At 41.8% G+C, this 25,626-nt stretch overlaps 1 protein-coding gene across 10 annotated transcripts in view; it reads right to left on the reverse strand.

Annotated features, from left to right (window-relative positions):
- Positions 1–1,599: 1,599 nt before the first annotated feature.
- The window catches only part of mllt3 (MLLT3 super elongation complex subunit), a 174,634-nt gene continuing 150,607 nt past the window's right edge, over positions 1,600–25,626 (reverse strand). For 8 of the 10 annotated variants that reach the window (XM_085983961.1, XM_085983964.1, XM_085983970.1 and 5 more), the window contains 2 exons: positions 10,313–10,384; positions 1,600–4,126 (listed from right to left, as the gene is read on the reverse strand). In XM_085983961.1, the coding sequence (XP_085840087.1) occupies positions 3,995–4,126; positions 10,313–10,384 (204 nt within the window). In that variant the 3' untranslated portion in view covers positions 1,600–3,994. Of the gene's footprint in view, positions 4,127–10,312; positions 10,385–18,984; positions 19,227–20,632; positions 20,842–25,626 lie in introns of those variants that run through there. The other 2 variants (XM_085983968.1, XM_085983979.1) reach the window with 2 other exon arrangements.

Here is a 25,626-nt window from a genome sequence, read left to right on the forward strand (position 1 = left end):
ACTTTGTGCTCTCCTAGAACTAAAACACACCTCTAAAGCTGTCCCAGCATGAGAGAAGGAATACTAGAGTCAGAATCTGGATGGTTGAGCCATTGAGTTTACTTCGAGACTCCCTGGACTTAGCTTGGAGCATCCCTACCATTTAGGATGGTTTCATACTTACAAGATTGTACGTTCAAGATCAAGAATAAGGACAAGGCAAGCACTTGGTTTTACATGTACTAGCATTTTTCTCCCCAGACTTCACACTGCTTTCCCTCTAAATTTTCCAACTTCTGGCAGTAGAAACTGGTATGCGTTGCACCCATTTTCAGGCTTAAGTGTGCCACAATGCATACCAATTTACAGTGGAAGGGCCTGTGCCCAATTTGCACAGGCATTGGTCTCTCACACACAATAACTTACGGTAAATGTCTTTGCATCAGTGCAAATGGTTAGCAAGGAGGGAGTTCCAGGAAAAAGCCAGGGTTTCAGCAATATTGTCAGATAAGTGGGAAAACTAGGTTTCTATATAATAAATCTCGGCTATTATGCATGATCACTCGTGAAAATAGTGGTCCCAAATTCTTGTAGATAATCCCCAACTCGATGGTTTGGAAGTTGTGAGGTATGGTTGCCATTTAGAAAGAGACCCATACAGACCCTCAAGATCAAAAGTGCATTGTTGATTCCTGTGGATGAGCAACCCACCTGCAGGCAGAATTTAAATGGTGAATCAAATGCAAGTGCTCGTATAGGCTACCATTTACTTCTGCTGTCGGTCTCCGGAGCCACAAAATTAAACTATTTCACAGGAAGGGTTTCAGTGTCTGATAGGATGGCCTTCATGTTGTACGAACGTAGCTTTGAAGGCGCACCTATTTCAGAAGATGCAAATGAAATACTTTTCCATCTGTTGGGACTAATTGGCTGGAATCGATGGGTAGTTCCGGTATTTCTTTCTGCAACTAAATACAACAGGAGCACCAGTGTCCATATGACCCAGGAGTGCTCTAACCTTTCAATGAGGGCCATAGTCCAGAACAGTGCCGTTCTTGCAGAGCTACCACAAATAAACTACTTGTAGTTTCTTTCTTTTTTATGTCTGTAAAATTGTTTGACATCTTTTCCTCTGTATACAAACATCTATTGCATCCAGATGAATATTCTAAAGCTGGCAGGAATATTCTAAACGGAGATCCAGAAGCCAATAGAATACTGGGTCTGCTGAGGGCCACAACTGAAATAGGTAGCTCGCAAGTGGCTTCTTAAACCACAGTATCAGTATCACCAATTAAAGCCAGCAACAGCACCATCTTTCACCCACAATCACAGAACCTAAACTGCAAGCAATTATAAATGCATTTCTTAATTCACCATATTGCAGGTGCTGTTTTATGAATGCATAGAATGAATAAGTGTTAGATACTGCACATTAAGAAATTTCAGTTTTAATTTAATATTCTCTGATACAGAGTAAAATGCATGTGGCTATTTTAAGGGAAAAAAGTCACAATCTAATAGCTACAGACATGACTGGCATGTAGCCTAAACAAACTAGATGCTTCAGAAGAAACACATTACTATAAGAGTATTAGGAAATATGTACACAAGTGTCAGTTATTTGAAAAAAGGATTTATTTTGTACTCTGGATACAAAAATTGATGGAAAAGCTAATGCAAAAAAAATTGTTTTAGGAGTGTAACACACTTGTTCTAATTAAATATTGTGGCAAACTCAACATTGCAACAAATTCTTCTTGGGATTCAAGTCTGGAATGTTGATAATTTCATACTTTTTAAACATGGTTTTTGCAAGAATTTTAATTTAGACTGGCGTCCCACATTTGCACAGTACAGCAGATGGTTAATATACTGGTTCATTTCTATCTTGATTTAAATACAAAATAACATGTTTGCTGATTTAAACCATAAATGTTCTATTATCATGTATTTTTCCTTTGAAGTAAACAATCTGAAACCAATCCCTCTTTTCTAAGCCACTCAGTGTGGAGTCCTGCTAAAATAGCAACAGCTTTCACTGCATTACCTTTTTGAACATCTTGACTTATGGAATATATACAATAAAGAATAGGCTGGATGGAATCGCAGGAGAGATTCTCAGTCAAATTTAGTAAAATATCTGAAAATTTTAAATATGAGTTGTACCACAAAATTTAGCCACAACAATTAAGATGGGCCAAGCAACTACATTAAATTAAAGGGACGCACAAAATACCAAGTTAAACTTCTGAAGACTGCTAGAGTTTTTTTTCCTAGAACGAACAAACATTCTTGGGTTTTACCACTGACACGACAAAATCAGAGAGTAATGGCAATTGAAAACACACACTGGACATCACATACATGAAAGTGAAATAAGTTTTCTTTACCCCTCTTTTTTTTTAAAAAGCAGTTTGATTCTTTTGATATGAATTGCACATTAAAAGTATACTAACAAGGTAACATTTCAAGTAACGGACACAATGACTTATCTGAACCTCGTTATCATTGGAAAGTACACTTGTTCTGCTGGAAGCGGTTTCAGAATTTTTAGTAAATAAAAAAAGTACTAAAAAATTCATCCCGTCTTTGGACTGAAAGTAACAGTTAAGGTCTCCTCAAAAAGACTCAATTGAAACATGGTTTTACTGCAACGTACTTGCTAAAGAAAAATCTATTTTTAAGAAATATAATTTTAGTATCCAAAGGATGGACAGATAAGCACGCACATTTTACCAGAATGGTAAAGACGGCAAAACCGATTTGGCAGTGAAGGGAGCATTTCAAATAAATAATTAATCCCAAATTAAGAATTTTCTACAACAAACTTACAGAAAATTGGGAAGAATATTTTAGACAATCCCACATAGAGCCTTCTTAAAAAAAACAATTTAAATACATCTGATATGCCAAAAGCTTTAAACTAGTGATCAACCAGCCTGGTTTATACCAGTTTTCCTCTATATTTCATCAGTTAGTTCTGTGAGCCTTCAGAAGTATTTACGCTTCACCTAGTCTGTAGAGCTAAGCAATAGAGGAGGGTGTGCACACCTGTTTGTACCAGGAAACCAAACAAGAACTTAAGAATCTGAAGGAGGGCCACTGTGAGCAAAACATTTCCATGATGCAACTATACTTATGGGTGACTAACATTGCCAATTTATTTATTTTTTAATAAAGGAAAAAGCTGCAGAAGTACTTTAAAAGGGCAAGGAAAACTCCACTATAAAATCCCTTCTTGTTCCCTGTAAAAAGTTTGAATCAAATCTGGAAGAAATAAAAAAAATCTGCTTAATAGGGTGATTGTGCAGACAATATTCCTCCCAGTATCAGTACAGATCTGAAATTTGTATTGGTCGATCACTAATTAAAACATATCAAAGCTGGTAACGTTTCGGAGAACACAGTGCACAGCAATAGATTTTAAAGCACTACAGTTCAATTACTAAGGCTAGAACATTTTGTGTAGTCACATAGTGTCCCTATGATTGCAGCTAGTTTACAAAGAAAACAAAAAAATTGTTGGAGATAAATTCACCAGACTTCTGGTGACCGATTCCTATTGTATTCGTAAGCCTTGGTCATAAATGTGACCCGAGTGCTCAATGTCTGGTAGTGTTGTTCCAAAGATCCAAGATATTTTTCATGAATGTACTTTTTCAATAAATAGATAGATCAGTTACATACTAAGGCAGTGTTGCACATGCATCATTCGCCATGTGGACTTGGACACCACGCAGATACACACTACCGCAGAGATCCATGAAGAGTAAGTATCCAGGGGATGGGAGGTAAAGGAGGAGATGGACCTCACAGTCCAACACGTCTAGAACATTCCTCAGGCTGATAAGGATCTGTTGAATCTCTCGGCATTTTCCCCCAGCAACACGTTCGGGGGCGAGAAGCATGACTGGCTGGAAAAAAAGCTGCAGTAAGTAGCTCTATAGGGCTAGTCGTATGGGTTGCATCATTAAAGTTCAAGTCTCCAGCTTGTAGCCGGGGATTGGTGTCCTCATGACGTTCCAGAAGTCTCCAGGTAACTCTGTAGTTTTCGGACTGTGGTTTTATCCAGTGAGCAAAGGTCAAAGTCAAATGTTGTGTTTGTGATGTGAAAATGTCCAGTTTCTTCTATTAGGTTAACAATCTGAAGAGAGATAAGCAACAAATTAGCTGACTTTCAATGCTATGCATTACTTAGTTATGATAGAGCTGCAAATGTGGGTTTCAACCATGGAATCTTTAGCCCCAATGATACATCAGCACGTAGATAGAAATAATGTTAAATTTTAACTATAGCTCAAAGACAAATAATTAAGGTACAGTATTATAGAGAGAATTTGGTGGGTAATGCAATTTCGTACTTGTGCCAATTTAGCCAGTGGGCAAAGTGGAATCATTGATCAAATTACTTTAAAATCTCTTGCTCCACCCGGTCTAGGAAATCTTCTTCAGCCTTATTCTGTCCTAGCCTGCACCTTTCATTCCTGTAACTCTGGGTAACTGCTCGTTCTTAGCTCCGTCTAATTCACCACCAGAAGCCAATCTTTTACCGAATATATACTGCAAGTCACTTCCAAAAGTATTGGACCTCATTACCGCTCTTCCAATCTTTAAGCAACCTTTTCTTTAGTCGTGCTTTTGGTGTACTTGGGGGAAAAAAACCCTCAATTGCAAAAAGATTCAATCCTTGACTTTGTTTCTATTTGATTTCCAATTCAATGGTGGTGGATTAGACGGAGCTAAGAACGAGCAGTTACCCAGAGTTACAGGAATGAAAGGTGCAGGCTAGGACAGAATAAGGCTGAAGAAGATTTCCTAGACCGGGTGGAGCAAGAGATTTTAAAGTAATTTGATCAATGATTCCACTTTGTCCACTGGCTAAATTGGCACAAGTACAAAATTGCATTATCCACCAAATTCTCTCTGTAATACTGGCGGAGCAGGCTCGAAGGGCCTACTCCTGTTCCTATCTCCTATGTTTCTATGTTTCAATCAGATGGACTAATTTCTTGCACAAATACCAGGTTCTTCTGTTTCAGAGCATAGCATTAACACATTTGTATAATTATTCAAGAGATTGGAATAGATCCAGGGATTTAAAAATCTGCAACAGTATATTATGCTGCTCAGTACTGAATATATTAGAAAGTGGAAGGTGAAAAAAATGTTTCATAGATTCTTAACAAATCAAATGTTACTGAATAGAATCCCTTTAAATCCAATCTGTACTTCAGTAGTGTAAAATCTAGGCAAAATGGTTTTAAATACAATACTCCCATCCACTTTCAGCCCACTCCGAGACAGGATCTAATGACTCAAGTTGAAAGCAGCTAGGTGTACACTGACTGCATAGAATTTACAGCACAGAAACAGGACAGTCAGCTTTACACGAGCCTCCTCTCACTATTTACTTACAAGAACTGGACGATGTTCAGGCTTGGGCTGATAAGTGGCAGGTAACATTTACGCCACAGAAGTGCCAGGCAATGACTATCTCCAACAAGCGAGTCTAACCACCGCCCCATGACATTCAATGGCATTACCATCGCCGAAACCCCCACAATCAACATCCTGGGGGGTCACCATTGACCAGAAACTTAACTGGACCAGCCACATAAATTCTGTGGCAACAAGAGCTGGTCAGAGGCTAGGTATTTTGCAGCGAGTGTCTCACCTCCTGACTCCCCAAAGCCTTTCTACCATCTACAAGGCACAAGTCAGGAGTGTGATGGAATACTCTCCACTTTTCTGGATGAGTGCAGCTCCAACAACACTCGGGAAGCTCGACACCATCCAGGACAAAGCAACCCGCTTGACTGGCACCCAATCCACCACCTTAAACATTCACTCCCTCCACCACTGGCTGCAGTGTGTACCATCTACAAGATGCACTGTAGCAACTCGCCAAGGCTTCTTCAGCAGCACCTGCCAAACCCACTACCTCTTCCATCTAGAAGGACAAGGGCAGCAGACTCATGGGAACATCACCACCTCTAAGTTCCTCTCCAAGTCACACACCATCCAGACTTAGAAGTACATCATAGTCGCTGGGTCAAAATCCTGGAACTCCCTACCTAACAGCACTGTGGGAGTACCTTCACCACACGGACTGCAGCGGTTCAAGGCGGCAGCTCACCACCACCTTCTCAAAGGCAATTGGGGATGGGCAATAAATGTTGGCCTTGTCAGTGACGCCCACATCCCATAAACAAATTTAAAAAAAACCTTCATCTTACCACGTTAACAGATCCTTCTGTTCCTTTCTCCCTCATACTTAATCTAGCTTCCCCTTAAATGCATCTATGCTATTTACCACAACCATTCAAGGTGGTAGCGAGTTCCCCATTCTCACCACTCCAGAAGGCGAGACTTTGATCAGTCTTTAGGACCTTCACTACAATTTTGAAGTTGATTCATCTGATGATACAAGAGCTAACTTTGTAAATGCACACTACCAGTGGTGAGTCTAGTATGGTACCATATCAGGAAATCACAGGCACGAGTGCACACAATTTTCCATTCTTCATCATTTGTAAAATCAGCCCTGTAAAATATACTTTAGTAAACAGCATAGAATCATAGAAATTTACAGCACAGAAGAAGGAGGCCATTTGGCCCATTGTGTCTGTGCCGGTCAAAAAAGAGCTATCCAGCCTGATCCCACTTTCCAGCTCTTGGTCCATAGCCTTGCAGGTTACAGCACTTCAAGTGCATATCCAAGTACTTTTTAAATGTGATGAAGGTTTCTGCTTCTACCACCCTTTCAGGCAGCGAGTTCCAGACCCCCACCACCCTCTGGATGAAAAGATTTCTCCTCAACTCCCCTCTAATCCTTCTACCAATTACTTTAAATCTATGCCCCCTGATTATTGACCTCTCTGCTAAGGGAAAAAGGCCCCTCATAATTTTATATACCACAATTAAGTCTCCCCTCAGCCTCCTCTGTTCCAAAGAAAACAATCCCAGCCTATCCAATCTTTCCTCATTGCTAAAATTCTCCAATCCTGGTAACATCCTCGTAAATCGTCTCTGTACCCTCTCCAGTGCAATCACATCTTTCCTGTAATGCGGTGATCAGAACTGTACGCAGCACTCTAGCTGTGGCCTAACTAGTGTTTTATACAGTTCTAGCATAACCAGAAAAAAATAGAATCTATATGGATAGAAATAAAAGATAATAAAGGATCAATCACACTAATAGGCATAGTCTACAGTCCACCTAATAGTGGAAGGGAGGTGGATGAAGAAATATACAGACAAATGAGTAAAAAAATAGAATAATAATCATGGGGGATTTCAACTACCCTGATATTAATTGGACAGAAGAGATAGGTCAAGGGGATAAGGGAATGGAGTTCCTACAATGTCTACAGGACTCCTTTCTAACCCAATATGTAAAAAGCCCAACAAGGGAGGATTCGCTATTGGATCTAGTTATGGGGAATGAGCCAGAGCAGATAAGAGAAGTAAAAGTAGAGAAACATATAGGCAATAGTGACCATAATATAATACGCTTTAAGACGATAATAGAGAAGGACATAAGTATGACAAAAACCAGGTTAACAGACTGAAGAAAAGCTGATTTTGAGGGGCTGAGAATAGAACTTCGGAAGATAAAACAGGCAACAAGATTAGCAAACAATAATGTAGAATGACAATGGGTAACATTTAGGACGAGTGCAGGAAAAATATATTCCACTAAAAGGAAAGAACAAACTAAACACTAATGAGACTCCATGGATGAATAAAGACATAAGGGAACAATTGAGGATAAGGAAAGAGGCATACATTAAGTACATAGACAGCAGAGGAGTGCATGATGAGAGAATACAAAGGGATTAGGAGAGAAGTAAAAAAAAATTAGGAAGGCAAAGAGGAACTATGAAATTAAATTATCAAGGAACACAAAACAAATAGTAAAATATTTTACAGGCACATCAATAATGAAAAAGGTTGGGATGGGAATAGGTCCATTAAGGGATAGACAGGAGAATACCACAGGTAACGATAGGGAGATGGCAGAAACATTAAATCATTATTTCGCTTCGGTATTTAGCAGGGAGATAGAACAGGTGGACACGACATTGGATTATGGGATGAGTTAAGTGCATTTAAAATAAAAAGGGGATATATGTTAAATAAACTGATCAAACTCAAAGAGGATAAAACCCCTGGTCCGGATGGATTGCATCCACACATATTTAAAGAATCTAGCGAAGAGATAGCAGAGGCATTACTACACATATTTAATAATTAGTTAGAAAAAGGTGTAGTGCCAGAGGACTGGCAGACAGCTAACGTAATACCTATATTTAAGAAAGGGGGTAGAACATGTCCAAGGAATTATAGGCCAGTCAGCTTAACATTGCTGGTAGGAAAAATAATGGAATCCCTACTAAAGGAAAGAACAGAAGAACATCTAGGAAACAAAAGGTATAATGATGAATAGTCAGCATGGATTTCAAAAAGGGAAAATCTTGCTTGACCAACCTTATTGAATTTTTTGAAGCGGTAACAGAGAGAGTAGACAATGGTAATGTAGTAGATGTAATTTATCTAGATTTTCAAAAGGCCTTCGCTAAGGTACCCCATAATAGACTAATTAATAAGATCAGAGAATGCCGAGTCAGGGGACAAGTAGCAGAATGAATTGCTATCTGGCTTCAAGACAGAAAGCAGAGAGTAGAAGTAAAGGGTAGCTATTCACAGTGGCAGAAAGTGGGCAGTGGTGTTCCCCAAGGATCAGTTCTGGGACCACTGCTGTTCACAATTTACATTAACGATTTAGACTTTGGAATCAAAAACAATTTCTAAATTTGCAGATGATGGGAGATAGTCAATACCGAGGAGGACTGCAACAAATTACAGGAAGACATTAATAATCTTGCAGAATGGGCAGATAATTGGCAAATGAAATGCAACACATAAATGTGAGGTATTCCTTTTTGGTAGGAAGAATAGGGAGGTCACTTATTACTTGGAGGGTGCGAGTCTAGGTGAGGTAGAGGAACAAAGGGATCTCGGAGTACAAATACACAAATCACAAAGTAGCGACACAGGTTAACAAGGCCATAAAAAAGCAAACTAAGCACTATAGGGTTTATTTCTAGAGGGATAGAATTGAAAAGTAGTGAAGTTATGATAAACTTGTATCGAACCTTGGTTAGACCACACTTGGAGTACTGTGTGCAATTCTGGTCACCATGTTATAAAAAGGATATAGGAGGCACTGGAGAGAGTGCAGAGAAGGTTTACAAGGATGATACCAGATATGGGAGGGTATGCACATCAGGAAAGGATGAACACGCTGGATCTCTTTTCACTTGGAAAAAAGGCCGACCTAATAGAGGTCTTTAAAATTATGAAAGGTTTTGATAGAGTAGATACAGAGAGAGTGTTTCCACTAGAGGCCATCAATATAAGATAGTCATGAAGAAATCAAACAGGGAATTCAGAAGGAACTTCTTTACCCAGAGAGAGTGGTGAGAATGTAGAACTCACTACCACAGGGAGTAGTTGAGGCAAATAGTATAGATGCATTTAAGGGGAGGCTGCATAAGCATATCAAGGAGAAGGGAATATAGGTTTATGCTCAGAGTTAGAGGAGGAAAAACAGGAGGAGGCTCGAGTGGAACATAAATGCCGGCATGGACTGATTGGGCTGAAAGGATAGACGGCACAGAAACAGCCCAATGTAATTCCTGATGCTGCTTTGCTGCTTTTCCCTTGTGGGAATGAGGATGATGACTTATGGGCCAATAAGCCATGATTCTTGGACTTGGCTATAAAGGGAGTCACTGCTTCAAACAGCTTAGACACAATTAATTTTACACTGTTTGAGATCCCTGTTGTTCAACCTTTTTGGCAATGTTTGCATGTCCATTGTCATGATCCAGTGGAAAGCATCAATCAGAAAAAGCCTCAATTCATTTGGTACAAAGTTTGGTGCCAGAATCTGGCATGCTAGTCATAACATTTCAAGCCAAAACTCATTGTTGCGAGAATAAAACGATTAGTAAATCTCAGCTTGAAAATGAGATGCAGGATTATATTAAAGAAAATGCTTCCCCCCCTCCTACCCCCATTTAGAGAAATAATACAAAAAGAAAACGGATCTTAATAGAACAGAAAACAACCACGAGACTGGAAAAGGAAAGCCAGGTAGCCAAGATTTGAGACACAGGTGTCGCTTGTGATGTTCCTCACTAAACTCCCAGATGCAACTACAGGAGCATAAAAGGTGAAGAACTTTTAGAGTCAACACTATTTAAACATGCCATAAAACAAGATGTGTACGTTAGTAAAAAACTTGACTTCATGATTTTCTTACCTGTTGTAGTATGTGCCGTTCACGAAGTGTCATTAGCCTTCTATGAAGTTCAACCAACTCATCTAGGTATGCCTAAAGACAGATGGGCCAAATGCAGAATTATTATTTTGACCCCTTTTAACTTTAAAAAAAAACACTGCACTGAAAGTGCACATAATTGCATAGAACCAGGCATATCAAATGTATAACGCTAACCTAAATATAAAAATTTGCTCAGTTTTCATCAGATTGAATATATTTTTTCCTCACACACCAGTTATACTCTTGGAGATTAATATTTTGTGAAAGATAATTTTTGGTATACAAAAGTGTTTTAGATTCAGCTGCAGCATTATTGATGGTCATAAATTTGTGAACTGCGTATATAAAACTTGATTCAAAAGATACTTTTTTCTTCTAGAAGGTATGCACTGTCAGGATTCAATTAGAGCTATTCCACATACGTCTTTATGCTAAAGAAACCAAAAATATTTTTTCAAATGTTTGCTTTATTTGCACATTTTCACATGATTCAGAATCCTGAAAAGATCTCCAATATATCCCAACATTCCCAAACTAGCAATGAAGCTGGCGCTCAACAAGTTATAGTGCAATAATGGATTAAGTGAAATTGGGACCCTTTGCACTGGTCATTTTGGTTAAGGCACATTTTAACCCTAATGGACTGAAATTTTCGCAGAAAAACAAATTAGAAGTCAATAGGTTAAATCAGAGTTGGAAATGTCAGCACTTGTGTGAAAGTTGGCCTTTTGAGCCATGTATTCCTTAAAATACACACCTAGACATTACAAATTTACAGAGTAACTAATAAAAAAACCGTGCAAGATTTACAACAAAAGTTTTGCAGTAAATTTTCTTGGAAAAAAATGCAAGATTGGTGTAATAACAAATTCAAAAAGTTGTTGTAAAATAACCAGGAACTTGTAAAAACTGTAGTTTTAAAGACAGTTGTTCCCATAAATCAATCAATTTCTGTCAACATAGTTTAGCTGCATAAGCTTCAAGAGCGACCCATGATCCACCAAGGGAAGGATCAATTTCAAATGGGAGTCACATGATATTAAAGAAGCGCTGGGAACGGGAGCAGAGTGGTTAAGTTACTGGACTAGTAATCCAGAGGCCTGGACTAATGATCCGGAGACGCGAGTTCAAATCCCACCACGGCTTCTGGTGAATTTAAATTCAGTTAATGTAATTAAATAAATCTGGAATAAAAAAAAGCGAGCGTCAGTAACGGTGATCATGAAACTACCGGATTGTCGTAAAAACCCATCTTCATTTTTGTCCTTTAATGTCCTACCGGCAAGACAGACCCACCAGAAGTTGCGGCACAGTGGTGTACAGTCGGGAGGGAGTGGCCCTGGTAGTCCTCAACATTGACTCTGGACCCCATGAAGCCTCATGTCAAGCATGGGTAATCTCCTGCTGATTACCACCTACCACCCTCCCTCAGCTGATGAATCAGTACTCCTCAATGTTGAACACCACTTGGAAGATGCACGGAGCTTAGCAAGGGCACAGAATGTACTCTGGGTGGGGGACCTCAATGTCCATTACCAAGAGTGGTTCGGTAGCAACACTGCTGACCAAGCCCTGAAGGACATAGCTGCCAGACTGGACCTGCAGCAGGTGGTGAGAGAACCAACGAGGAAAAAACCTGCTTCACCTCGTCCTTACCAATTTACCTGTCGCAGATGCATCTGGCAACGACAGCATTGGTTGCAGTGACCATCACACAGTCCTTGTGGAGATGAAGTCCGATCTTCACACTGAAGACACTGTCCATAGTGTTGTGTGGCATTACCACCGTGCTAAATGGGACAGATTCAGAACAGATCTAGCAGCTCAAAACTGGGCATCCATGAGGCGCTGTGGGCCATCAGCAGCCGCAGAATTGTATTCCACCACAATCTGTAACCTCATGGCTCTCATTCTACCATTACCATCAAGCCAGGGGACCAACCCTGGCTCAATAAGGTGTGTAGAAGAGCATGTCAGGAGCAGCACCAGGTGTACCTAAAAATGAGGTACCAACCTGGGGAAGCTGCAACACAGGACTACATGCATGCTAAACAATGGAAGCAGCATACTACAGACAGAGCTAAGCGATCCCACAATCAATGGCTCAGATCAAAGCTCTGCAGTCTTGCCACATCCAGTCGTGAATGGTGGTGGACCATTAAACAATTAACGAGAGGAGGAGGCTCCATAAATATCCCCATCCACAATGATGGTAGAACCCAGCACGCGACTGCAAAAGACAAGGCTGAAGTGTTTGCAACCATTTTCAGCCAAAACTACCGAGTGGATGATCCATATCGGCCTCCTCCTGAGGTCCCCGCCATCAGAGAAGCCCGTCTTCAGCCAATTCGATTCACTCTACGTGATAGAGAAACGGCTGAGCGCACTGGATACAGCAAAGTCTATGGACCCCTCGACCACATCCCAGCTGTCGCGCTGAAGATTGTGCTCCAGAACTAGCCACGCCCCTAGTCAAGCTGTTCCAGTACAGCTACAACACTGGCATCTGACAATGTGGAAAACTGCCCAGGTATGTCCTGTCCACAAAAAGCAGGACAAATCCAATCCGGTCAATTACCATAGAAACATAGAAGAGCAGGAGTAGGCCATTCGGCCCTTCGAGCCTGCTCCGCCATTCAATGAGATCATGGCTGATCATCCAAATTCAGTACCGTGTCCCTGCCTTCTCCCCATATCCCTTGATCCCTTTAGCCTTAAGAAATATATCCAACTCCTTCTTGAATATATTTAATGAACTGGCCTCCACCGCCCTCTGTGGCAGAGAATTCCACAGGTTCACCACTCTGGGTGAAGAAATTCCTCCTCATTTCAGTCCTAAATGGCTTACCCCTTATCCTTAGATTATGACCCCTGGTTCTGGACTCCCCGGCCATCAGAAACATCCTTCCCGCATCTAGTCTGTCCAGGCCTGACAGAATTTTATAGGTTTCGATGAGATCCCCTCTCAATCTTCTAAACTCCAGTGAGTATAAGCCCAATCGACACAATCTCTTCTCATACGTCATTCCTGCCATCCCAGGTATCAGCCTGGTGAATCTTCGCTGCACTCCTTCCATGGCAAGAACATCCTTCCTCAGGTAAGGCGACCAAAACTGCACACAATACTCAAGGTGCGGTCTCACCAAGGCCCTGTACAACTGTAGCAAGACATCCTTGTTCCTGTACTTGAACCCTCTTGCTACGAAGGCCAACATACCATTTGCCTTCTTAACCGCCTGCTGCACCTGCATGCTTACCTTCAGCGACTGGTGCACAAGAACACCCAGGTCTCTTTGCACTTCCCCTTCTCCCAATCTATTGCCATTCAAATAATAATCTGCCTTCCTGTTTTTGCCACCAAAGTGGATAACCTCACATTTCTCCACATTATAGTGCATTTGCCATGTTTCTGCCCAATCACCCAATCTGTCCAAATCGTACTGGAGTTTCTCGACATCCTCCTCACAGCTTACCCTCCCACCCAGCTTTGTGTCGTCTGCAAATTTGGAGATATTACATTCAAATCCCTCGTCCAGATCATTAATATATATTGTGAACAGCTGGGGTCCTAGGACCGATCCTTGCGGTACCCCACTAGTCACTGCCTGCCACTCGGAAAATGACCCGTTTATTCCAACTCTCTGCCTTCTGTCCGCCAACCAGTTCTCTATCCAAGTCAATACCTTGCCCCCAATCCCATGTGCCTTAATTTTGCACGCTAATCTCTTATGTGGGATCTTATCGAAAGCCATCCGAAAGTCCAAATACACCACATCCACTGGTTCTCCCTTATCTATTTTACCAGTTACATCCTCAAAAAATTCCAGTAGATTAGTCAAGCATGATTTACCTTTTGTAAACCCATGTTGACTTTGTCCGATCCTGTCACTGCTTACCAAGTGCTCTGCTATTACATCTTTTATAATAGATTCTAGCATTTTCCCCACTACCGATGTCAGGCTTACCGGTCTATAATTCCCCGCTTTTTCTCTACCACCTTTTTTGAATAGTGGGGTAACATTAGCTACCCTCCAATCCATGGGTACTGTTCTAGAGTCTATCGAGTTCTGGAAGATGACCAGCAATGCATCTACTATTTCTAGGGCCACTTCCTTAAGTACCCTGGGATGTAGATTATCAGGCCCTGGGGATTTAATCGGCATTCAGTCCCAAAAATTTTCCGAACACCATTTCCCTACAAATACTGATTTATTTCAGTTCCACCCTTTCATCAGACCCTATGTTCCCCGGCATCTCTGGGAGGTTATTTGTGTCCTCCTTTGTGAAGACAGAACCAAGTATGTATTTAGTTGGTCTGCCATTTCTTTGTTTCCCATTATAAATTCCCCTGATTCTGACTGCAAGGGACCTACGCTTGACATCACCAATCTTTTTCTCTTCACATATCTATAAAAGCTTTTACAGTCAGTTTTTATGTTCCCTGGAAGCTTACTCTCATATTCTATTTTCCTTTTCTTAATTAATCCCTTTGTCCTCCTTTGTTGAATCCTAAACTGCTCCCAATCCTCAGGATTATTGCTTTTTCTGGCCAATTTCTAAGCCCTCTCCTTGGACCTTATGCTATCCATAATTTCCCTTGTTAGCCACGGTTGGGTCACGTTTTTTGTTTTATTTTTATGCCAAACTGGGATGAACAAATTCTGTAGTTCATTCATTCGGTCTTTGAATGTTTGCCATTGCCTATCCACCGTCAACCCTTTGAGTGCCATTCCCCAATCAATCCTACCCAACTCGCTCCTCAGGCCATCATAGTTTCCTTTATTTAAATTCAGGACCCTAGTCTCTGAGTCAACTACTTCATTCTCCATCTTAATGAAGAATTCTATCATATTATGATCGCTCCGACCCAAGGGGCCTCGTACAACAAGATTGCTAATTAATCCTTTCTCGTTACATAATACCCAGTCTAAGATGGCCTGATCTCTGGTTGGTTCCTCGACATATTGGTCCAGGAAACCATCCCGTAAACACTCTAGGAATTCCTCCTCCACAGTATTGTTACTAATTTGGTTGGCCTAATCTATATGTAGATTAAAGTCACCCATGATGACTGCTGTGCCCTTATTGCACGCTTCTTTAATTTCCCTTTTAATGCCATCCCCAACCTCCACCTTACTGTTTGGAGGTCTATATACCACTCCCACTAATGTTTTTTTCCCCTTAGTATTTCTCAATTCTACCCATACAGATTCCACATCATCAGAGCTAATATCCTTCATTACAATTGTATTAATCCCTTCTTTAACCAGTAATGCTACCCCACCTCCCTTTCCTTTTTGCCTATCTTTCCTGAATATCGAATACCCCTGGATGTTGAGTTCCCAGTCTTGGCCCTCCTTGAGCCACGTTTCCGTAATCCCAACCAAATCATATTCGTTTACCTCTATTTGCGCAGCCAATTCGTCCACCTTATTACAAATGCTCCTCGCATTAAGACACAAGGCCTACAGGCTTGTTTTTTTAACGCTCGTAGACCTATTAGAATTATTATTTACTGTGGCCACGTTTGATTTAAACCGTTGATTTCTCTGACTGCCACTTTTGTTTTTCTCCTTCCTATCTTTTGCTTTTATCCCTATTTCCCTTTCCTCGGTCTCCCTGCTCAGGTTCCCAACCCCCTGCCATTTTAGTTTAAACCCCCCCGAACAGTGCTAGCAAACGTCCCCGCAAGGATATTTGTCCCGTTCTGGTTCAGGTGCAACCCATCCGACTTTTACAAGTCCCACCTTCCCCAGAAGCAGGCCCAGTGATCCAGGAAACTAAAGCCCTCCCTCCTACACCAACTCTTTAGCCACGCATTCATCTACTCTATCCTCCTATTCCTATACTCACTAGCACGTGGCACCGGGAGTAATCCAGAGATTACAACCTATGAGATCCTGCTCTTTAATCTGCTACCTAGCTCCCTAAATTCTTGCTGCAGGACCTCATCCCTCTTCCTACCCATGTCATTGGTCCCAATGTGAACCACGACCTCTGACTGTTCACCCTCCCCCTTCAGAATGCCCTGCAGCCGTTCAGTGACATCCTTGACCCTGGCACCAGGGAGGCAACAAACCATCCTGGAGTCACGTCTACGGCCACAGAAACGCCTATCTGTTCCCCTTACGATAGAATCCCCTACCACTATTGCTCTCCCACTCTTTTTCCTCCCTTCCTGAGCAGCAGAAGCACCCCTGGTGCCAGGAAGTTGGCTGCTGCTGCCTTCCTCTGGTAAGTCATCCCCCTCAACAGTATCCAAATACCCTTATTGCACGCTTCTCTAATTTCCCGTTTAATGCCATCCCCAACCTCCGCATTATTGTTCGGAGGTCTATATACCACTCCCACTAATGTTTTCTGCCCCTTGGTATTTCTCAGTTCTACCCATACAGATTCCACATCATCAGAGCTAATATCCTTCCTTTCAATTGTGTTAATCCCCTCTTTAACCAGCAATGCTACCCCACCTCCTTTTCCTTTCTGCCCATCTTTCCTGAATATTGAATACCCCTGGATGTTGAGTTCCCAGCCTTGGCCACCCTGGAGCCATGTTTCCGTAATCCCAATCATATCATATATTCGTTTACCTCTATTTGCGCAGCTAATTCATCCACCTTATTACGAATGCTCCTCGCATTAAGACACACAGCCTTCAGGCTTGTTTTTTTAACGCTTAGATCTTTTAGAATTATTATTTACTGTGGCCATATTTGATTTAAACCCTTGATTTCTCTGCCTGTCACTTTTGTTTTTCTCCTTCCTGTCTTTTGCTTTTATCCTTGTTTCCCTTTCCTCGGTTTCCCCGCTCAGGTTCCCTGTGCAGCTCCAAGGACACTCAAGAAGCTTGACACCATCCAGGACAAAGCAGCCTGCTTGATTGGCACCCCATCCACCACCTTAAACATTTACTCCCTCCACCACCGGCGCACCATGGCTGCAGTGTGTACCATCCACAAGATGCACTGCAGCAACTCGCTAAGGCTTCTTCGGCAGCACCTCCCAAACCCTCGACCTCTACCACCTAGAAGGACAAGGGTAGCAGGCACATGGGAACACCATTACCTGCAAGTTCCCCTCCAAGTTACACACCATCCTGACTTGGAAATATATCGTCGTTCCTTCATCGTCGCTGGGGCAAAATCCTGGAACTCCCTCCTTAACAGCACTGTGGGAGTACTTTCACCACACGGACTGCAGCGGTTCAAGGCGGCGGCTCACCACCACCATCTCAAGGGTAATTAGGGATGGGCAATAAATGCTGGCCTTGCCAGCGACGCCCACATCTCGGAACAAATTTTTTAAAAGTTAGTCCTCAATTTTCCCCCCCTTAGTGTAAATTGTGGTTACAGTGGGGAAGCTTGTCAAATAATCTCCCAACTCACTCCATAGCAGAGGTTGCAATAGTCCCGCATAAGAGATTAGCGTGCAAAATTAAGGCACATGGGATTGGGGGCAAGGTATTGACTTGGATAGAGAACTGGTTGGCGGACAGAAAGCAGAGTTGGAATAAATGGGTCATTTTCCGAGTGGCAGGCAGTGACTAGTGGTGTACTGCAAGGATCGGTCCTAGGACCCCAGCTGTTCACAATATATATTAATGATCTGGACGAGGGAATTGGATGTAATATCTCCAAATTTGCAGATGACACAAAGCTGGGTGGGAGGGTATGCTGTGAGGAGGATGTTGTGAAACTCCAGTACGATTTGGACAGGTTGGGTGATTGGGCAGAAACATGGCAAATGCACTATAATGTGGATAAATGTGAGGTTATCCACTTTGGTGGCAAAAACAGGAAGGCAGACTATTATTTGAATGGCAATAGATTGGGAGAAGGGGAAGTGCAAAGAGACCTGGGTGTTCTTGTGCACCAGTCGCTGAAGGTAAGCATGCAGGTGCAGCAGGCGGTTAAGGCGGCAAATGGTATGTTGGCCTTCGTAGCAAGAAGGTTCGAGTACAGGAACAAGGCTGTCTTGCTGCAGTTGTACAGGGCCTTGGTGAGACCACACCTTGAGTATTGTGTGAAGTTTTGGTCGCCTTATCTGAGGAAGGAAGTTCTTGCCATGGAAGGAGTGCAGCGAAGATTCACCAGGCAGATACCTGGGATGGCAGGAATGACGTATGAGGAGAGATTGTGTCGATTGGGCTTATACTCACTGGAGTTTAGAAGATTGAGGGGGGATCTCATCGAAACCTATAACATTCTGTCGGGCCTGGACAGACTAGATGCAGGAAGGATGTTTCCGATGGCCGGGGAGTCCAGAACCAGGTGTCATAGTCTAAGGATAAGGGGTAAGCCATTTAGGACTGAGATGAGGAGGAATTTCTTCACCCAGAGAGTGGTGAACCTGTGGAATTCTCTGCCACAGAGGGCAGTAGAGGCCCATTCATTAAATATATTCAAGAAGGAGTTGGATATATTTCTTAAGGCTAAAGGGATCAAGGGATATGGGGAGAAGGCAGGGACAGGGTACTGAATTTGGATGATCAGCCATGATCTCATTGAATGGCGGAGCAGGCTCGAGGGGCCGAATGGCCTACTCCTGCTCCTATCTTCTATGTTTCTATGTTAATGAACATGCAAAGATAAATAAGGTTTAAAGAAGGTTTTTTATTCACTTTCCCCCACAAATTCATGGAATTTTTCATTATTGGACAATCATTGAATCCTCTCCCAAATTCTTTTCTATAAACCAAATCCTCCGTTTCTTTGCACCAAGATCAGGTCCAGCACATTGCGAGCTCTAGCCACTGATGCAATTCATATCAATTGTTAGACCCAGTTTTCAGTGGAAAAAAATCCCAGAGAATTCACATTTTATTTGCTGATCTTCTGATTATTTTAACTTCTGGCTCAAGCTGTGTAGCGTCCGTCTTGTTTTTCAGAAAGCGCTGGAAAAAATGCAGTTATTTGATTCAGCTTCACTGTGCAGAATCTCTAATTATGTTCATTAATAAAGCAATTAAGTTTTTGGCTTCTTTTGATTTATAGTGATATTCCATACAAGTTCTGACTTTTAACAATCGAATTCCTTGAGAAATTGATAATCCAAATGTATTGTGGAAAAATCTCTGACATGATGTACCTTGACTTCCAAGTTCCACAGAAAGGCCATTAATTAACTCAAAGCTGTTGGTATTCACAAAAAATCCTGAGTATGGATAAGATACTGGCTTAAGGATAGAAAGTGAAGAGTGTGGGTTGCCTCATGGCTCAGTGCTGGGACTGCTACAGTTTCTAATTTACATCAATAACTTGGATTCAGAAATTCAATGGCCGGATTTTGCGGTGGTAATGACGACGAAACTGGCAGTGTTCATCGTCATTACCCTTCTGAAATGGACAGCAACTTCAGGATTTAGCGCATGCGCAGATAAACGCAGAAATCCTGAAGTTGCTGTCATTCACTGCTCCGCCACAGGTTGCGCTATGGAACTCCCCAGAGCCAGCAATCAATTGAATTCACATACAAGGGCGAAAACTTCCCCTATTACGCTGGAATATTGCTGTTAAACCCCCCCAGAAAAAGTTAAGCCGTGTTGAAAGAGCTGTAACTGGGTTTTTAAACATTGACTGTTGAACAACCGTTCTGGCCTCAAAAAACTAATTTTATATTTGTGGAATGTCAAATTTTTCCATTAATATTAAGAATTGCATGTTTAAAAAAAATTTTTTTTTAAGTTTGATATTCCACTTCTACTGTAATCCTATGTGTATGCCCCAATATTTATTTTGCTCTATAAAATTTATAAAAGGTAAATTAGAATCGGTGCATTTTACTTCCTGGTTTACTGTCTGAGAATTCTTCAATGTGATTGGCTGCTTAGACAGCTTGATGATATCACTGTTGCTGGAGATTCACTTGATTGGGCGCCAGATTCAAACAAAGGTCGGCAGAGCTGAAATCGACACCACAGAGATCACTAGATCTTTGTGGGCAGCTTTCTTCAAGATCAGCGGCTTTGCCGCTGGCCGCAAATTCCGGGCCAATATAAAATAGTTAAAGTAGTCAAATGATACCAAACGAGAAGGGAAGTGGAATCAAAAGAGGCAACTCAAATTACAGAATGGTTTGGACAAGTGGACAGAACACAGCAGACAAAACTTAATGTGTGAAGTGCAATATAGGAAGAAAAAGACGAGCACTCCGTTGAAAAAGCTGAAAATGAAGCAGAAAATGTTCTAGTAGTCTTAATAGACAACAGAAATTATGCCCCAATGCAGAGCCGCATTCAGTCAACAATGTCCATAGGATTTTAAACTACATAGCCAAAACAGTAGACTAAGTCATAAGGAGGTCGTGATCACACTGTGTAGTGCTCTGGTTAGACTGCACCTTGAAAACAACATACAGGTCTGGTCATCAAGAAGAGAGAATGATGTTCAAATGCTGGAGGCAGTGCGGAGAAGAGCCACAGGGCTGATCTCATGTTAAGAGTCTGAGTTAGGAGGAAAGGCTGGAGGCACAAACTTTTCAGCCTAGAAAGGAGGCATCAGAGAGGTGATCTTGGAGGAATAAAAGATCGTTAAGGATATGGAAAATGTTAAACTAGAATATCACTTTAAATTAATTGCAGGGGTAGAACAAGAGGGCAAGTTCAAACTAGTAAAACAATGGAATTTTCAGACTGATCTCAATCGTTCTTCACACAAAGAATGATGAACATGCAAAATAGACTTCTGAATAGTATAGTGGAGACAAAAATCCTGGAAATCATTTCAGAAACAAACTGGATGCTACAAAGGGGGAGTGTTAGGATCTCTCCAAAAGGATCCATTAAGATGGCCTTCCTCATCCCTTTTAATCTTCTCTGAATTTATCCATCGTTATTTCCTTTGTTTTTTGATGCTAAAAATAGAATCTGAAAAACCATGGATTTTAAAAAAAAACAGCAATTAAATAACTGACTTTAAAATAAACACTTAAAATGAGGAACACTACATTGAAGTTGGATCTTACTTGCATCCATACTTATTCACCAATCAAACACCTTAGATGGGGTAGCACAGTAATGGCAACACACAGGATAGGTCAACCGTGACTGGATATTAAGGCCCACCTCAAGAACCACCACCAACTTGCATTTATATAGTACCTTTAACAGAAAAATTCTCATGATGCATCACAGTTGGAGCTCAAAATTGACCAGGTATAGAAGAGAGGATTAGAGCAGTTGGCGAAATATTGCAAAGAAGTGGGTTAAGGAGGCTTTTAAAGGTGAGGAGTTATGTATTAAGGTGAGGGGATTTGGGGAGGCAGGTCCAGAGTGTGTGGGTGAGATAGTTTAAGCCTCTGCTGCTGATGGTACAGCTGAAGGAGAGAGGGAGCAGAGAGGAGATATACAGTAGACCACAGCTGGAAGAGTGGAGAGTGTGAACAGGGACATAGGACTGGAGGAGGCTCGAGGTGAGGAAGAAGGATTTGAAGATGAGGATTTTGAATTCAGTACAAAAAGTTTTTTTAGCAAGGGGATGAGAACTGCTCAAATATGTAGTATTCTGCAACTACTGATATTGATCCAATACACTTTATCCGATGGTCATTAACCTAGTTCACAACAAATATATATATTCTCCACTCAGTCCAGCAATACATTTATTTGATGATATGGTTACCTCAAGTTTAATTACCAACTGGAACAAGCAATATAGATATTTGACCTCAAGAATTGTAACAGTGAGAAGAATTTAAGTACTGTATCTCAATGAAAATGTCACTCAAATGGCTGGGAGGTACAGTGGCTCAAGCACGGAATCTAGGTTCAAATAGAGTCCAGACATCTGCAACAATGGCATAAAATGGGTTTCCTCAGTTGCAACCAGTGGCAAAACCCATTCAGAATGGATTTGTTTTTCTTAACCAACATTTTCAACATTCAACAATTGGGGAAGAATAACTGAAAGAATGATCAGGAATTGACCTACTTTTGAAGATCAAGTGGCGCAACTTTCTGCTCATGCAGATTGAATCTCAGCACACAACAGTGGGTGAAATGGGTATGAACGTGTACAAGGTCTCCTTTGCCAGATCAGTGAAAGGTGTCAAAACATGTGGCTGAGACTCCCTGCCAATGGTCAACCATCTTTCCATGGTTGCTAGCCTGCAAATATACTCTAAAGCCCCATTCTATGGAATCAAATGAATCCTCCTGGTCCTTAAAAATCCACACATTCGTTTCATTAACAACTTTGCGCCCACGTGAAAAACACACCCACTTAAAAGTGCAGTGTCTAAAATTAGTTTTTCCCTATTAAAGGTTGTTGATTGCTATTTTATTGGAGCTTTTGAAGTACAGGAAACTTTCAATTTACCGGCACCTAAATAACCGGAAATCTTGGTTAACCGGCAAAATTCAGGAGTAGGTTCAGGTAACTTTTATTACTTTTTTTACTCCATTTGTTGCTGTGCAAGGGTGTGGTTGCAGCTGTTGCTAATCTACAGAGACGCTTGCAACTTGTGCCCATTGTTCTGAAGCTGTTGCTAAGCAACAGGGTTTGTTGCTTTATACGGAGCTCTCGGCTCCGTATCTTTCACTATAGTGTTCGGTTATCCGGAATTTTTGATGAACCGGCACCACGTTGGTCCCGTCCGTGCCGGATATAAGAAAGTTTCCTGTAGATGCCTTGGCAGTTCAGCAGTCTTTAAGGTGAGAGATCATCAACCTGAAACGCAAACTGTTTCTCTTCACAGATGCTGCCCGAGTATTTCCAGCACGTTCTGTTTTTATTTCAGATTTACAGCATCCGCTGTATTTTGCTTTTGTATTAGTCTTTAAGATGTGTTTGCCGAGACTAAAAATACCAAAACTTTAGTATGATATAACTATAACGCAGGTTATATTATTGAATAATTAAACTGATTTTATGTAGCTTCCAAAATCTAAGAAATTAAGGGGAAAGTCAATAGACACTGGATTGTTGGTGTGAGCTAAATTAGGATGCAAAACTGCTTTGCTCTGCATTTGTGTGTGCTGTACGATGCTAACCCTAGCCCCTTTCCCCAAATAATGAAGTTCAACACAGATAAATGTGAGGTACAGATTGAGCATCCCAAATCCAGCAACCTCAGGACCGAGGCTGAGCCAGTTTTTGTTTTTTTCCGGACTTCGGAACGTGTTTCTGATGTCCGAAGTCCGGAAACGCCCTAGCCCAGGTTGCGATATTTCCGGACTTCGGACATCAGAAACACGTGCCGAGTCCGGAAATGCCTGGGCCCAGGTTGCGCTAATTATGGTTTTTGGTAAGCCTCCCTCAGGGTGTCCGGATTCCAGAGCCCTGCCACCAATCGTCCAGGAGCCCGGAATCCGGAACATCCCAGATTTGGGACGTTCAACCTGTATTACATTTTGGTAAGAAAAATAGGGAGGTCACTTATCACTTGGAGGGTGCGAGTCTAGGTGGGGTAGAGGAACAAAGGGATCTGAGTACAAATAGACAAATCACAAAGTTGCAACACAATTTAGCAAGGCCATTAAAACAAGCAAACCAAGCACTAGGGTTTATTTCTAGAGGGATAGAATTGAAAAGTAGGGAAGTTATGCTAAACCTGCATCGAACCTTGGTTAGACCATACTTGCGTACAGTTCTGGTCACCATATTATAAAAAGGATATAGAGGCACTGGAGAGGGTGCAGAGAAGGTTTACAAGGATGATTCCAGAAATGCGAGGGTATATCCATCAGGAAAGGATGAACAGGCTGGGTCTCTTTCTCTTGGAAAAGGTGACCTAATAGAGGTTTTTAAAATTCTGAAAAGTTTTGATAGAGTGGATACGGAGAGAATGTTTCCACTTGTGGGGAAGAGCATAACTGGAGGCCATCAATATAAAATAGTCACCAAGAAATCCAATAGGGAATTCAGAAGAAACTTCTTTACCCAAAGAGTGGTGAGAATGTGGGACTCGCTACCACAGGGAGTGGTTGAAGCTAATAGTATAGATGTATTTATGTGGAGGCTGGACAAGGATATGAGGGAGAAGGGAATAGAGGGTTATGCTGATAGATTTAGATGATGAATAGCAGAGCACTTGAAAAACAGTGACAGGATCGGACAAAGTCAACATGGATTTACAAAAAGTAAATCATGCTCAACTAATCTACTGGAATTTTTTGAGGATGTAACTGGTAGAATAGGTAAGGGAGAACCAGTGGATGTGGTGTATTTGGACTTTCAGAAGGCTTTCGATAAGGTCCCGCATAAGAGATTGGCGTGCAAAGTTAAAGCACGTGGAATTGGGGGTAAGGTACTGACTTGGATAGAGAACCGGTTGGCAGACAGGAAGCAAAGAGTTGGAATAAATGGGTCTTTTTCCGAGTGGCAGGCAGTGACTAGTGGGGTACCGCAGGGATCGGTGCTAGCACCCCAGCTATTTCACAATATATATTAATGATCTAGATGAGGGAACTAGATATATCTCCAAGTTTGCAGACGACACAAAGCTGGGTGGGCGTGTGTGCTGTGAGGAGGATACAGAGAAACTCCAGGATGATTTGGACAGGTTGGGTGATTGGGCAGATGCAGTATAATGTGGATAAATGCGAGGTTATCCACTTTGGTGGCAAAAACAGGAAAACAGATTATCTGAATGGCAATAGATTGGGAAAAGGGGAAGTGCAACGAGGCCTGGGTGTCCTTGTGCACCAGTCGCTGAGGGTAAGCATGCAGGTGCAGCAGGTGGTTAAGAAGGCAAATGGTATGTTGGCCTTCATAGCGAGAGGATTCGAGTACAGGAGCAAGGATGTCTTGCTGCAGTTGCACAGGGCCTTGGTGAGACCACACCTTGAGTATTGTGAGCAGTTTTGATCGCCTTATCTGAGGAAGGATATTAATGCCATGGAGGGAGTGCAGCGAAGATTCACCAGACTGATACCTGAGATGGCAGGAGTGACGTATGAGGAGAGATTGGGTCGATTAGGCTTATATTCGCTAGCGTTTGGAAGAATGCGGGGCGATCTCATTGAAACTTATACAATTCTAACAGGACTAGACAGACTAGATGCAGGAAGGATGTTCGCAATGGCGGGGGAGTCCAGAACCAGGGGTCACAGTCTAAGGATAAGGGGTAAGCCATTTAGGACAGAGATGAGGAGGAATTTCTTCACCCAGAGAGTGGTGAACCTGTGGAATTCTCTACCACAGAAGGCAGTAGAGGCCAATTCATTAAATATATTCAAGAAGGAGTTAGATATATTACTTAAGGCTAAAGGGATCAAGGGATATGGGGAGAAGGCAGGGACCGGGTACTGAATTTGGATGATCAGCCATGATCTCATTGAATGGCGGAGCAGGCTC

Source organism: Somniosus microcephalus, chromosome 1, assembly GCF_052327205.1.
Source record: "Somniosus microcephalus isolate GS21.2 chromosome 1, FLI_Smic_1.0, whole genome shotgun sequence".
NCBI classification, from domain to species: domain Eukaryota; kingdom Metazoa; phylum Chordata; class Chondrichthyes; order Squaliformes; family Somniosidae; genus Somniosus; species Somniosus microcephalus.